At 40.7% G+C, this 13,431-nt stretch overlaps 1 protein-coding gene across 2 annotated transcripts in view; it reads right to left on the minus strand.

Annotated features, from left to right (window-relative positions):
• Positions 1 to 984: 984 nt before the first annotated feature.
• siah1 (siah E3 ubiquitin protein ligase 1) overlaps positions 985 to 13,431 on the minus strand; it is a 38,439-nt gene continuing 25,992 nt past the window's right edge. For both annotated transcript variants that reach the window (XM_030137113.1, XM_030137112.1), the window contains exons 3-5: positions 5,024 to 5,205; positions 2,796 to 3,092; positions 985 to 1,438 (exon numbers count right to left, since the gene is read on the minus strand). In XM_030137113.1, the coding sequence (XP_029992973.1) occupies positions 1,067 to 1,438; positions 2,796 to 3,092; positions 5,024 to 5,205 (851 nt within the window). In that variant the 3' untranslated portion in view covers positions 985 to 1,066. The remainder of the gene's footprint in view (positions 1,439 to 2,795; positions 3,093 to 5,023; positions 5,206 to 13,431) is intronic.

The raw sequence follows: 13,431 nt of genomic DNA on the forward strand, positions 1-13,431 counted from the left end.
CCGTCTTCGGTTCGAGAGCAGAGTCCGATCCGTGTCCTTTAACGACATCTTCGTGCACGTCTGGAGGCGAAACCCAACGTCGATGTTGCAGATCTGCGTTTTTTCTTTTTTTTTTTCCTTCTTTCTTCTCAGTCCCGTATACGACCTTTGTGGTTATTCAACGGGGGTGCTACAGCTGTCCCGAGAAAAAAAAAAAAAAAAAAAAAAAAAAAAAAGAAAATCTGTCAAGATGCTAACAATAACCAGGACATTTCCCATTTTCTCGCGGGTTCCTGGTCGCAGTTCGAGGAGGTTTTTTGACCGACTCTGGCCGATAGTCGTAGCCCTACGGTAAAAGTAGTGAGTGAAACCGTTGGATTCAGGACACGGACATGGAATACAAACCAGAAAAATTAAAAAAATAAAAATAAAACACACATGGGGGGGCTTGGTGACTGGTTAGCCAACTAGCGCTGACCCAAAGGAGGAGGAGAAGGGGGAGGAGTTTGAGAAGGGCCTTCCTCATTGGACCAGTGAAGGCCAGAGCGCTGTAGTGTCTGAAATGTGTGACTGAGAAGAAGATGATCAAAGAAACACTAAAAAAAAAAAAACAAGAAACAGAAGAACGCGAAGGCGCAGGAGCGACGTCCGCCTCCGAGTTTGACTGAACAGCGTTTCAGTTTGTTTGGACTGCATGTGCGTGCATGAGTCTCACATATATACGTTTACATGTGTGTGTTTTTGAAGTCTACAGCCAGCACTACACAGTTTATGTCCTTGTGTTCCATCCGTTCGTCCACTCGTCCGCTCATTCATTCGTCCGTTCATCCGTTCGGCGGCTGCCCGGTCAGACAGTCCGCATCTTCCGCGTCCGTCTCAAAGGGGTGAGGCAGAAGAAAAGAGGGCGCTGTGAGGTCATGACTCATCTATCCCCGCCCCCCCTTCCCGTAAAAATGACCCCGCCCCTCTCGAACGATCCGGAACTTTACTTTTTTTTTTCTTCCTTTCTTTTCCTTTCCGTGGAACCCCCCCCCCTCTCTTGTTGTTGTTTTTTTGTTGTTGTTGTTGTTTGTCTGTGTGAGTTTTCTTAGCACATGGAGATGGTGACGTTGATGCCCAGGTTGCCGTTCTCAGCGAACAGCTGTGCGATGGACGTGTCGAACACCAGGCAGTCGCTGTTCATGATGGCGGTGGCGATGCCCTCGTGGATGGAGCGCGGCGTGGCCTCCCAGGTGAGCCGGCGCCGGTGGCCGTTCAGCTCCAGCCGGTACGCGAAGTTCTCGGCCTGTTTGCGGGTGCCGATGAGCTGCACGATGGCGAAGAACTGCTGGTGGCCGTCGTACTTCTCCTGCTTCTCCAGCACCAGCATGAAGTGGAAACCGAAGCACGACTGCATCATGACCCAGTCCACGGCGCCGGGGAGGTTAATGTCTGTGGCCAGAAACACGATGTCCTCGCCCTGGGACACACACACACACACACGCACAACGTCCACAAGTGTCAGAAAACAGTCCACTGGGGACAAAACGGTTTCATACACAAATGGACAAAAGTATGTGGACACGTTGAATTCAGGCGTTTACTGTCTACTAGAGCTGCAACCCATTAATCGACTAGGTGCTTGAAGTCAATGCAAAAAGTCCCGATTCGATTAATCGACTTGAATTGATTGAAGGGAGATATTCTATTGCAGTTTTCCTGAATTGAAGCTTCTTTGTGCGTCACAATAAGCGTCCGTGTGAAACCCAACAGTGGAACCAATGTTCAACAGCGGAGAAATGAAGGAAACAAAGCTTTGATTCAGGAGAATTGTGGTCGAATGAATTTTTTGGATCACTTTGAGTCGATTAATTGGTTGCAGCTCTACTGTCCACTTTCTTCCCATCTCACTGAGGTGGAAAAATCTACCATTAAACTTTAAGGAAATACTGATGCTATTATCTCAAATCCTCATGAACAGGACATCATACAGCTGTAGATATGATGTGTCCCAATATTTATGTCCATATAGTTTATAAGCATCAATATTTCCTTAAAGTTTAATGGATGATTTTTCTTACAAGGCTACAAGAAAATCCCGTGCAACAGAAAAATAAGATGATAAATCTTACACATTTTTAGATATTTCTTTAAAATATAATTACATTTCTGGTGCAAAAGTTGCTTATATTTTAATTCTTAGGCAAAAAATCCGACAAATTTTCCTGAAACGATGCGTTGAACATCCTTTTTTGTATAGAGTATAGTACTGTATATAGCATATATGCAGTAACAAATCTGGGATACAAAACAATAATGACTAATGTCAGAATATAGATTTATATTATGGGATAAATATCATTACATTGGTTATTTTGATTTAAATTGTTACATTTGTTTGCAAAATGCCTAAAAAATGGTTTTTACTTCATTGCTCTCAAAATTGTTTTTTTTTTTATGCATGACTATGATTTTAAATGTTCTTCCTCTAAATTTCTAAAATATTTTTCCTGCTCTGACTATAAATAATAATTTTCTACCACATCTAACCATCTACTTTCTTCACAACTGACTGAGGAAATTACGGTATTCTGATATTATTTTACTGGTCTGAGCCACTTCAGGTTATATTGGTCTGTATGTGGAACCTGAACTAAAATGAGTCGGACACCTCTGCTTTACAGGACTCTGAACGAAAACATGGAAATGACGTCTCTGAACCGATAAGCAGAATCATTAAGTAAACAGACTAATGACCATAAGGAACTGAGCTCCTGGGAGCTGGTTCTGATCCTTGATGCTGGGTCAGAACATGTTGGGTTTGTGGTCCAACTGACCTGCAACGTGGTGATGGACTTGTGCTGGTGCATCAGGTGGGGCATGACGGCGTCCAGGGAGCCCTGCCACTTGCAGGAGGCGCCGGGGCAGGGGCACGAGTACGGCCGGAACTCGCACAGCTCTTCGTGCTCCGTCTTGTCGGTGTGAGGCAGGGTGACTTCGCAGCCCGACGACGCGTACTTGCAGGGGAAGAGGACTGAGTTGGCCACCTTCTCCATGGCCAGGTTCCTGATGGAGCCCAGGGGTCCTCTGCAGGTGGGGCAGCAGGTGAGCTTTGGCCGGCAGTTGGAGCATACCTGGACGGAGACACGGGAAACGGGTTCAAGGTTAACAACGGGATGGGTCATCATGTGGACAAAAGTATGTGGACACGTTGAATTCAGGCGTTTCTTTTCTAACAGGGGTCTGGGATACAAAACAATCATGACTAATGTCAGAATAGAGTTTTATATTATGGGATAAATATCATTGCATTGGTTAGTTTGGTCTAAATTGTTATCTTTGCTGCCAAAATGCCTCAGAGATTGTTTTGACTTAATTTCTCTCAACAATGAATTAGTTTTTTTTTTTTGTCTTTTTTTTTTTAAATTAATGACTGCGATTTTAAATGTTCTACCTCTAAGTTTCTAAAATATTTTTCCTGCTCTGACTTTAAATAATAATTTTCTCCCACAATTAACCATCTACAGTCGCAGTTTTCTTCAATTTCTTGTTCATTTTAATGCCTGGTCCAACTAAAGGTCCATTTGTTTGGACAAATATAATGATACCAACAAAAATAGCTCATAGTAGTTTAATTTCAGAGCTGATATCTATCCATTTTCCATGTTTTCTTGATAATAACCCAAAATCACTTTAGTTCTTCAATCAATATCTATGTCATTGTACTGACAAAAACAGTGCTTTTAGACATTCCATGTTTTTGTTTCTGTCTGTTTTAGTCACATGATCCACACAGGAATTTGAACTAGATTGCATAACCATTGTTTTTGATGACTTCTGGTGGTCTAATAATTTTTTCTGTGACTGTGCTTTCTTCACATCTCACTGAGGAAGAAAACTCTTAACACTAAACTTTAAGGAAATACTGACGTTTTTATCTCAAATCCTCATGAACAGGACATCTTACAGCTGTAGACATGATGTGTCCCTATATTTATGTCCATGTAGTTTATAAACATCAATATTTCCTTAATCTTTAATTCACGTGAATTGAAGAAGGTTGTTAAAGACAGAAGACAATCATTTGGGAAACACTTCATTCTTAAGTTTATCTCAATCAACACATTTACAAATCTGTGCCTTTGTAAACTGTAAAAGGAATTTAAGCTGCTAAATTAGAATATTTGCCCCTAAGATCAATATTTCCTTAAAGTTTAATGGTAGATTTTTCCTCAGTGAGATGTGAAGAAAGTAGATGGTTAGTTGTGGTAGAAAATTATTATTTACAGTCAGAGCAGGAAAAATATTTAGAGAAATTTGGAGGCAGAACATTTAAAATAATAGTCATAATGTTGAGAAAAAGTAAGTCCAAACCATCTCTGTGGCATTTTGGAAACTAAGATAACAATTTAACCCAAACTAACCAATGCAATGATATTTATCCCATAATATAAAACTCTATTCTGACATTAGTCATCATTGTTTTGTATCCCAGACCCCTGTTAGAAAAGAAACACCTGAATTCAACGTGTCCACATACTTTTGTCCATATGTATGACTTGGGTAATTAAGATACAAGGCAAATAATTTGTAGAAAAAAAAATATATATATATATATTTTTTTTTTTTTGTTTTTTACCCATCTCCCATTCTATTACTGTACATAATGTACATTGTACCTTTCATACATATGGAACTTTTTTAATGACTCACTGCTTGTTTTTGTTCCATTCTGTTTTATGACATAAAAAAAAAAACACCATACGACAGTGTATTAGGGCCAAATGAGAAAATAAATACACTTGTCACTACGAGAATAAAGCTGCAAAATATCTATATAAAACCTGTAATTTTATGAGAACAAAGTCAAATATAACAGTCATAATTTTACAAGAATGAAGTCGTAGTTTTTAAAAATCTCATTTAACAAAAATAATGTCCACATACTTTTGTCCACGTAGTGTAATTCTCCAGTGGACTCAGTTTTGTTTTTTTTTAACCTAGTCTCATCTTCTTATTACTTCTAAACCGCTCTGGTCCTGACCTCTGACCCGTCCATACTCACCAGGTGTCCGGACTGGCACTGCAGGATGGGGGGTAGGACATAGTCGAAGCAGACGGGGCACTCGAACAGGCTGGCCAGGTCGCTGTTGGAGGCGGTGGTGCCTGACAGGGTCTGCACGCGCTGGGAGGGGGGGCACTTGGAGGTTCCTGTGGGCAGCGCGGTGGCGGTCTGGCGACTCATTTCTGAGAGAGAGAGGAAGAAGACGTTTTCAGCAGGTCGCGCTGGAATGACCGCAAAAGGTGGGACAGTCGCTGGTTTTATCTCAACAACATTCCAACGAAAGAAAGGACAAAGAACAATTAAATCATGCAGGAAAAGCCAACGGAGACGAGTCCTCTGTTTAAGATCTTGATGACATCAGTCACTGGGTGATAAGGTTTGATTTCTGACACCTCGACACCACAGCTACCAACAAACAAACAGATGATGGCGATAAAAAAAAGGGCAAATCCTGACAAGACGAGGAATTCAGCCGAGGAAAAGACTGACGACTGTTTTAATGAAGAAACATACAGACCAATAAGACAAACAGGACTGACGAACTCAGGCTCCACATTCAGCCTAATGGGATCTGAAATGGGCCGCACCAGTAAAATAAGAACATTATACCCTGTAAATAATGACAAATCCAAACTTTTAGAGTGAAAAAAGTAAAATTACATCGACAAAATGTTTCCATCTGCAAACTATCCTTTAAAAAATGTGAATAATATGAAACTGAAATTTCTTTGGAAAAAAAGTGGAATTTTAACAATATTCTGCCTCAGTTTATCATTTACATGTATATTACAACTTATAGATCACAGTGGATCTACTAATACACATTGTAGCTCAGGAGGTAGAGCGGGTGGTCCAATAACTGAGGGGCTGAGGGTTCAAATCCTGCTCTGTCCTAGTCATGTGCTGTTGTGTTCTTGAGGTCTTTTCTTGAGCAAGACACTTCAACTCCAGTGTCACTCAAACTGGAGTATGAACTAGAGCTGCACAGCATACTGTTTGAGCATCGTCATCGCAATGTACGTCTGCGCAATAGTCACATCGCAGGTCCTGCAATGTAGGAGGCAAATGAACTCAATGTGTTCTCACCTAAGTTCATCCTGGGTACCTGACACACACAGCACGCAGCCGTCCACCAATCACAATCGTTCTTAATCAGTTTGCCGAAGCAGACCACGCCCCTGCACATGGAATGAATCACTGGTAACAACATTAAAAAATGAGCAACGAACAAAAGAAAATCACTGAAAACGAATACTTGGTGCCAAAAAGAAAAGCAGCGTCAGTTATCTGGAATTATTTCAGCTACAAGAAGGATGAAACTGAAACACATGTTCTGTGTCGACAGTATCTTGCACCTGATGCCACGAGAGGAAACGCAACTAATTTGTTTGACCATTTACGTCAGCACCAAACATGATCCTGAAACTTAAAGATCTGGTTTTGCTGATGTTGTATGACTTAGAGACGAAGCTTTGCCCAATGCACTTTGTCTTCATCTCATGGGCACTTTTTGCTAAGTTGACTTTGGAAGGTTTGACTTGACTGTGTTTTTATGTACTGAAAACTTATTTTCGTTTTTAAGTATGAAAGTTTGTGTCTGTAACTATTTAATGCACTGCTGCCCGTCTTGGCCAGGACACTCTTGGAAAAGAGATTTTTAATCTCAATGAGGTTTTCCTGGTTAAATAAAAGGTAAATAATAATAATAATAAAATATTATGTCCTCCTAAGTAGTTTTTCATATCGCAATATATATCGCAGGGTTAAGAAAAATCACAGTGTCAGTTTTTTCCAATATCGTGCAGCCCTAGTATGAATACATACGAATGTTGGGTGGTGGTCTGAGGGGCTGTTTGGCATGATTTGGCAGCTGTGCTTCCATCAGCATGCCCCTGCTCCCAAACTACAACCACAGTTTACCACCACCAGAGTGTGAATGTGAGAGCGAATCAATAACAGATCAATAATATAAAGTGCTTTGGGTGCCTTGAAAAGCGCTACAGAAATATAATCCATTATTATAATAACAAAACATTTAACAAAAGGCAGAACACTGGTAAAATTGCACTTAATTCTCTTAAGATATTTCAGGTTGTTCACGTTAGTCCCTTTTTTGTGCAAATGTTAACATTTTCATGTAATTTCACTTCTTTTTTTTTTAACACTAAAACAAAGAGAAAAAAAGAGCTTTATAGGTTACTATTTTAATGGCTTGTGTGTGGAACCTGAGCTAAACTGATTTTCCTTAATTGTTAATATCTTCGGTGTAATTTTTGTATTTTGCAAATTTATCCCACGGGCCGGATCGGACCATTTGTCGGGCTGGTTTTGGCCCACAGGCCGTATGTTTGACACCCCTGTTCTATATCCTACAGAGACATGTTTTCCAGTAGCTGAACTCTTTGACGTCTGGTGGGAAAGTTCTTCTGACACAAACCAAAGCCCTTCCAAAGCTCCGAATGTGGCAAAGTGATTATATTCTTCATACATTTAAAACCAATTATCAGACAATAGCGTCGAGCGCCGCTGCTGTAAAGAGTCCATGTGGTTACCCACGAGTCTCAAACTCTGCCGACTCGTCTCTCAACACTCGGCCAAAAGTATGTGGCTTCGGTAACGTCTGAAACCACGACAAATTTGTGCTTCAAACCAGGAGGGCTGGCACTTCAGACGCATGAAACTGTAGACGTTTATGAGGGATATACAATCTGTTTTCTTTTCACAGCAACATGACAGAAGACTTACACAATTACAATCCACTTTATCCCATTGAACTGAATCCTATTAAACTTTAAGGAAATATTGATGTTTCTAAACTATATGGACATAAATATTCGGACACATCATGTCTACAGCTGTAAGATGTCCTGTTCGTGAGGATTTGAGATAAAAACATTAATATTTCCTTAAAGTTTTATGGCAGATTAAAGTAACCAATGCAACACACTAAAACACATCTGTTACTATATATACACTATATACTATACTATACAAAAAAGGATGTTCAACACATTTCAGGAAAATGTGTCATATTTTTTGCCTAAAAATTAAAATATAAGCAAGTTTTGCACCATAAAATTAATCATTTTAAAGAAATACATAAAAATGTTTCCTTTCATCTTATTTTTCTGTTGCACTGGGATTTTCTTGTAACCTTGTAAGAAAAATCTCCCATTAAACTTAAGGAAATATTGATGCTTATAAACTACATGGACATAAATATTGGGACACATCATGTCTACAGCTGTAATATGTCCTGTTCATGAGGATTTAAGAAAAAAACATCAATATTTCCTTAAAGTTTAATGTTAGATTTTTCTTCCTCAGTGAGATGTGAAGAAAGTAGATGGTTAGCTGTGGTAGAAAATTATTATTTATAGTCAGAGCAGGAAAAATATTTTAGAAATTTAGAGGTAGAACATTTAAAATCATAGACATGGATAAAAATTACAAAAAAAAAAAAAAAAAAAATCAATGTTGAGAGAAATTCAGAAAAAAGCATTTGAGGAATTTTGGAAACAAAGATAACAATTTAAACCAAACTAACCATTGCAATGATATTTATCCCATAATATAAAAGTATATTCTGACATTAGTCATTATTGTTTTGTATTCCAGACCCCTGTTAGAAAAGAAACACCTGAATTCAACATGTCCACATACTTTTGTCCACATAATGTATTTTTATTTGTATTGTGAAACTGTGCATTACTAAAAGTTGATAGAAATGGGTAACAATCTATAATCTTGACACCAAATCATCATCCTTTCCTGTTATTGGCATGTATTTTACTCTAATAACTGATGATCAAATTTTAAAAAAAGAAGCTTTGACTCAGATGCTGACGATAAGTTTGGGAGAGACTGAAATAACATACGACCTGTGCAGACAGATCTTGGAGGTATTTAGTCAAAAACCTGAAACTGGTTGACAGAACTGGACCAGAACCAAACCTGTGGATTGTATAACGCCGTTTCATGCTGTTCCAAGCCTCTGTCTAACAGCCGTTCCTTCATCCACAGTGGCCTATTGTTCACATTTCCACTTCTCTTATATTCATTTGTTGTCGTCTACTTCTCACTCGGCGCACGAACACACAAAATTATTCTGTATTTATGTGCACTTTGAAGTTTCGCATCAGAAAATGTTATTGAAATGACTAAAATTGTAATAAGAAAACTTTCTCCCGTTTCTACGTTTGTAATGTGGTTTTTAACATGTTTCCTAAATCAGGGTTCCCACGAGTTCAATTTAAGTCTTTTTAAGACCTTTTAAAGACTACTTAGAACAGAATTTAATGTTCCTTTCACAAGTTATTTCATGGCCATACTGACAAAAATTTGTGACTCCTAGAATTTAGGAAAACTTATGTCAACCAGGTCGAGACTGATCTTTTCTCCAACCAGGCAGTATTAAAATTGCACTTCCTCACGCTTACTTTTCACTCGCGAGCCGTCCCTTAAAAGTCCCAAAGTCAGCTTTTGTTGGGCGACGCGCGCAAGTAACAGCTGGATGTGTGCTGGGCTGAATGTTCTGCAAAGTTAGCGATAACTGGTTCCCAATTTCAATATGAAACGGGTGGAACTGAGTCAGCTAACGTTACTTTTTTTTTTTTTACAGTTTGGACATTCATTTCAGGAGTTCTAGCATTACTTAGTGCATGTGTATTAATATTTTAGTCTGAAGCCCTTGCACAGTTCACTTTTCTTAACACTGTGATATTCGTATTTTATTTTATTCTTCTTATACAGTCCCTTTGCTCTAAGTGTCTTGCTGCTAAATTGAACTGAGCTGCTAAACTGATTTTCATTGTTCCTGTGATAGTGACAATAAAAATCTATTCTATTCTATACACAACACAGCCAACAAGTTTATAGCAACATAACCTAAGACCTACCAGATCAAATTTAATGCTTTTTAAAGACTTTTTTTAAGGTATTAAATGCAGATTAATAAATTCAAGACTTAAGACTTTTTAAGACCCCGTGGGAACCCTGATAAAGGTTGAATGTGTGTCACAGGCAATGGAAAAACTTCTGATACAGAGAACATTTAATTCCCCTGATCAGCTACTGACTCCTGGTGTTTTTCTGTATAAACAAGGCTCTATTTCATAATTTACTACATGTAGCTCTCACTCCTTTAACCATCATCTTTGTAACCCTCTGAGTTGTGTTCCAGTCAAATGGAAAACGTTAATGCATTATGACATTAAAGAGTTAACACTTTAAGCATCAAAGTCGCAATATTGTTACAAGTAACATAATGGACTGAAACACACTGCATTTACGTTCTACTAATGTTTAAGTTCATTTATTTTAAGGATGAGATGAAACAAAACAAAACAAAACACATAGAAAACTTTCACGTAAATATGTTCAAAGTTGAATTTTACCAAAAGTTACACAATCCAATATGGCTGTTGTCCTATGATGTCACAATACGCAAATTAGATGAGAACATTTACCCCCATTTATGTCATTTACAGTATGATTTTATCTCTAAACACTTTTAAGATACAGCTTTTTCAAATTTGGATATCCAAATTGATTTTTTATAAACTCACACACCTAAAGGGTTAATGCAAACAAAGTCATTTATACTACAGTTTATTGTCTAATCCAATGAGAGGATAAGAAAATCGAATCAATATGAGATATCAATAATGGAACTGTAATCGCTAAATTCTTATGGACTCCCATCCCCATTGTGGCTAATCTTCATTTTCCGTTTTTGTTTCCTCACGTCGTTCTTCTGTGCTTCCATGTCCTGATGTACAAGTGTTCTACAACTCACAGCAACAAGTCAGAGCTGCAGAGAATTTCATGATCACACCATATACAAGTACAAAAAAAAAAAAAGTGGGCAGACAGTAAAGTGAACTCAGATGTGGTGTGTGTGGAGCTGCTGTTTCCTATCGTGCTGTGGCGTTGCCTTGGTAACAGGTTTGTGGTTAGGTACAGCATGGTCTGTGGAGCGTAGGAAAGGAGAGGGTGGAGAAGAGGAGGAGAACGGACGGGTCAAGGAAAAGAGGGGACGGGACAGGAGGTACTGGAGACAAAGGAGGAAGGGGGAGGAGGAGGAGGAGAAGAGGAGGAATACAAGGAGGAGGAGAAAGAGGAACAGGAGGAGAACAGATGGGTCAAGGAAAAGAGGGGACAGGACAGGAGGTACTGGAGACAAAGGAGGAAGGGGGAAGGAGGAGGAGGAGGAGGAGGAGGAGGAGAAGGATAAGAGGAGGAATGGAAGGAGGGGGAGGGAAGAAGAGGAGTAGGATAAGAGGAGCAATACAAGGAGGAGGAGAAGGAGGAAGAGGAGGAGAACAGATGGGTCAAGGAAAAGAGGGGACAGGACAGGAGATACTGGAGACAAAGGCGGAGGGGTGGAGGAGGAGGAAGAGGGGGAGGAGGGAGAAAAAGAAGGAGGAGAAGATGAGGAATAGAAGGAGGAGCAGGAGGAGGAAAAAGAGGAGGAGAAGAGGAGGAATAGAACGAGGAGGAGGAGGAGGAAGAGGAGGAGAACGGATGGGTCAAGGAAAAGAGGGGACAGGACAGGAGGTACTGGAGACAAAGGAGGAAGGGTGGAGGAGGAGGAGAAGGATAAGAGGAGCAGGCGGAGGAAGAAGGCGAGGATGAACAGGAAACGGAGGAATAGGAGGAGGAAGAGGAGGAATAGAAGGAGGAGCAGGAGGAAGCAGTAGATGAGGAAGAAGGAGGAAGGAGGAAGGAGGAGGAAGAAGGGGAGGATGAACAGGAGGAGGAGGCAGTAGAAGAGGAAGGAGGAGGAAGAGGAGCAAGTAGAGGAGGAGGATGAAAAAGAGGAAGTAGAGGAGGAAGAATAGGCGGAGAGAAAAGTCTGATGTCTGGATGCAAAGGAGGTGAGTATGAAGGTGGATAGAAACAAAAAACAGATCTGACTAAAGGCATCATGGGAAAGGCAGGATGTCTGAACAGGAAGAGGGAGGGAGGGAGGAGGAGAGAAAAGAGTGGGTGCAGCAGCGTGGGTGGAGGATTAGAGGAGGAGGAAGGACAGAAGGGTACAGAGGATGTATCTGAGGTGGGGTCTGTACCGTCCCACTCCTCTGCACCAGGGTTAACCCACTGTTCACAAACAGGTGAGCTTCTGGGATTATCGGAGTCCCTGTGTGTGTGTGTGTGTGTGTGTGGGGGGGGGGGGGGGGGGGGGGGGGGGGCAAGGAGCGAACTGAGCTCCTGACGAGGCAGGTAATCCCAGGGGTGGTGGTTTACGGCGGAGTGGGGCATCTTTTCTGCACTTTCCTTTGGTTTAGTGTTTTCTTCTGCCGTCGTCCTCTGTAATTGTACGTGTTTCTAGGCCTTTGTGAAGCACTTTGAATGGACTTGTGTGTGAATGGTGCTGTACAAACACATGTGCCTTGCTCCCCTTTTATCCTTTATATAGCCCCGCCCACTCTGATAAACACAACACAGTGGAGGGAGGGTAGTTTGAGTGGGAGGGAGGTTAAGATGGGAGAGCAGGATGAGACACAGACGGACGGACGGACGGACAGACAGCTGGGAAACGAACGTCCTCCAGCCAAACCTTTACTCATCGCCTGCTCAATTTGACGAAGCTAGGGGCTAATTTGGCAGCGGTCGACGGTGGTTTGAAGAGGGTGTTAAAACAGAAAACACTGAGCCCTCGTCATGAGTGGGCTTTTTAAGTCCGCCTTGGCATCTTTTCACTCCCGGCATATTTCTGAAAGTATCAGGGGCTCGCTGGGTCGTTCCGGCGGCTCGATCTGTCCAAGTGATGATCCGCTGACGTACAGTCACAGTCTGGATCCACACTGGAACTAGACGATAATTCACATACATTTTCGAAGCAAATTTCCCTCTGGTTTTCTCTGGTTTCTGGAGAACTTATCAGACTAGCCTGTCCCGTTATTCTTGCCGTTTTAAGTATGCATTTTAGCTTTGTCTTTATAAATATTCCATTAATATTTTAACTTACTCTAGGGTTCTGATTGCTCTATTTGTTTAATTTTACGGTTTTATTCAGCTCCCTTTCCTCTCTCCCTCAAGAAGCTCTACCTTTTGCCAGAACACAGATGTAAATAAGAATGTTTTATCTGTCTTGCCTGGTTAAATAAAGGATAAATATATATATATAAAAAAAGACTGAAGACTCTGCATCCTTGTCTATATTTTGTACGGATGCACCGATTGACTTTTTCAGTTCCAGTGCCGATACCGATGCTGGGGCCTTGCATATCGGTACAAATCCGATATTGTTGTTTTATTGCAGAGGTTCGCAACCGGGGGGGCGACATTGTCATGCGCACGCGTTAGCAACTACAGCTGTACATCACAACAGTATAAATCACTAAACAGCATAAAGCACATACTACCCCCTCACACACACTCACGAATTGAGGTCCGTGAGGTGG

This window comes from Sphaeramia orbicularis, chromosome 6 (assembly GCF_902148855.1).
Source record: "Sphaeramia orbicularis chromosome 6, fSphaOr1.1, whole genome shotgun sequence".
Taxonomy (NCBI): Eukaryota; Metazoa; Chordata; class Actinopteri; order Kurtiformes; family Apogonidae; genus Sphaeramia; species Sphaeramia orbicularis.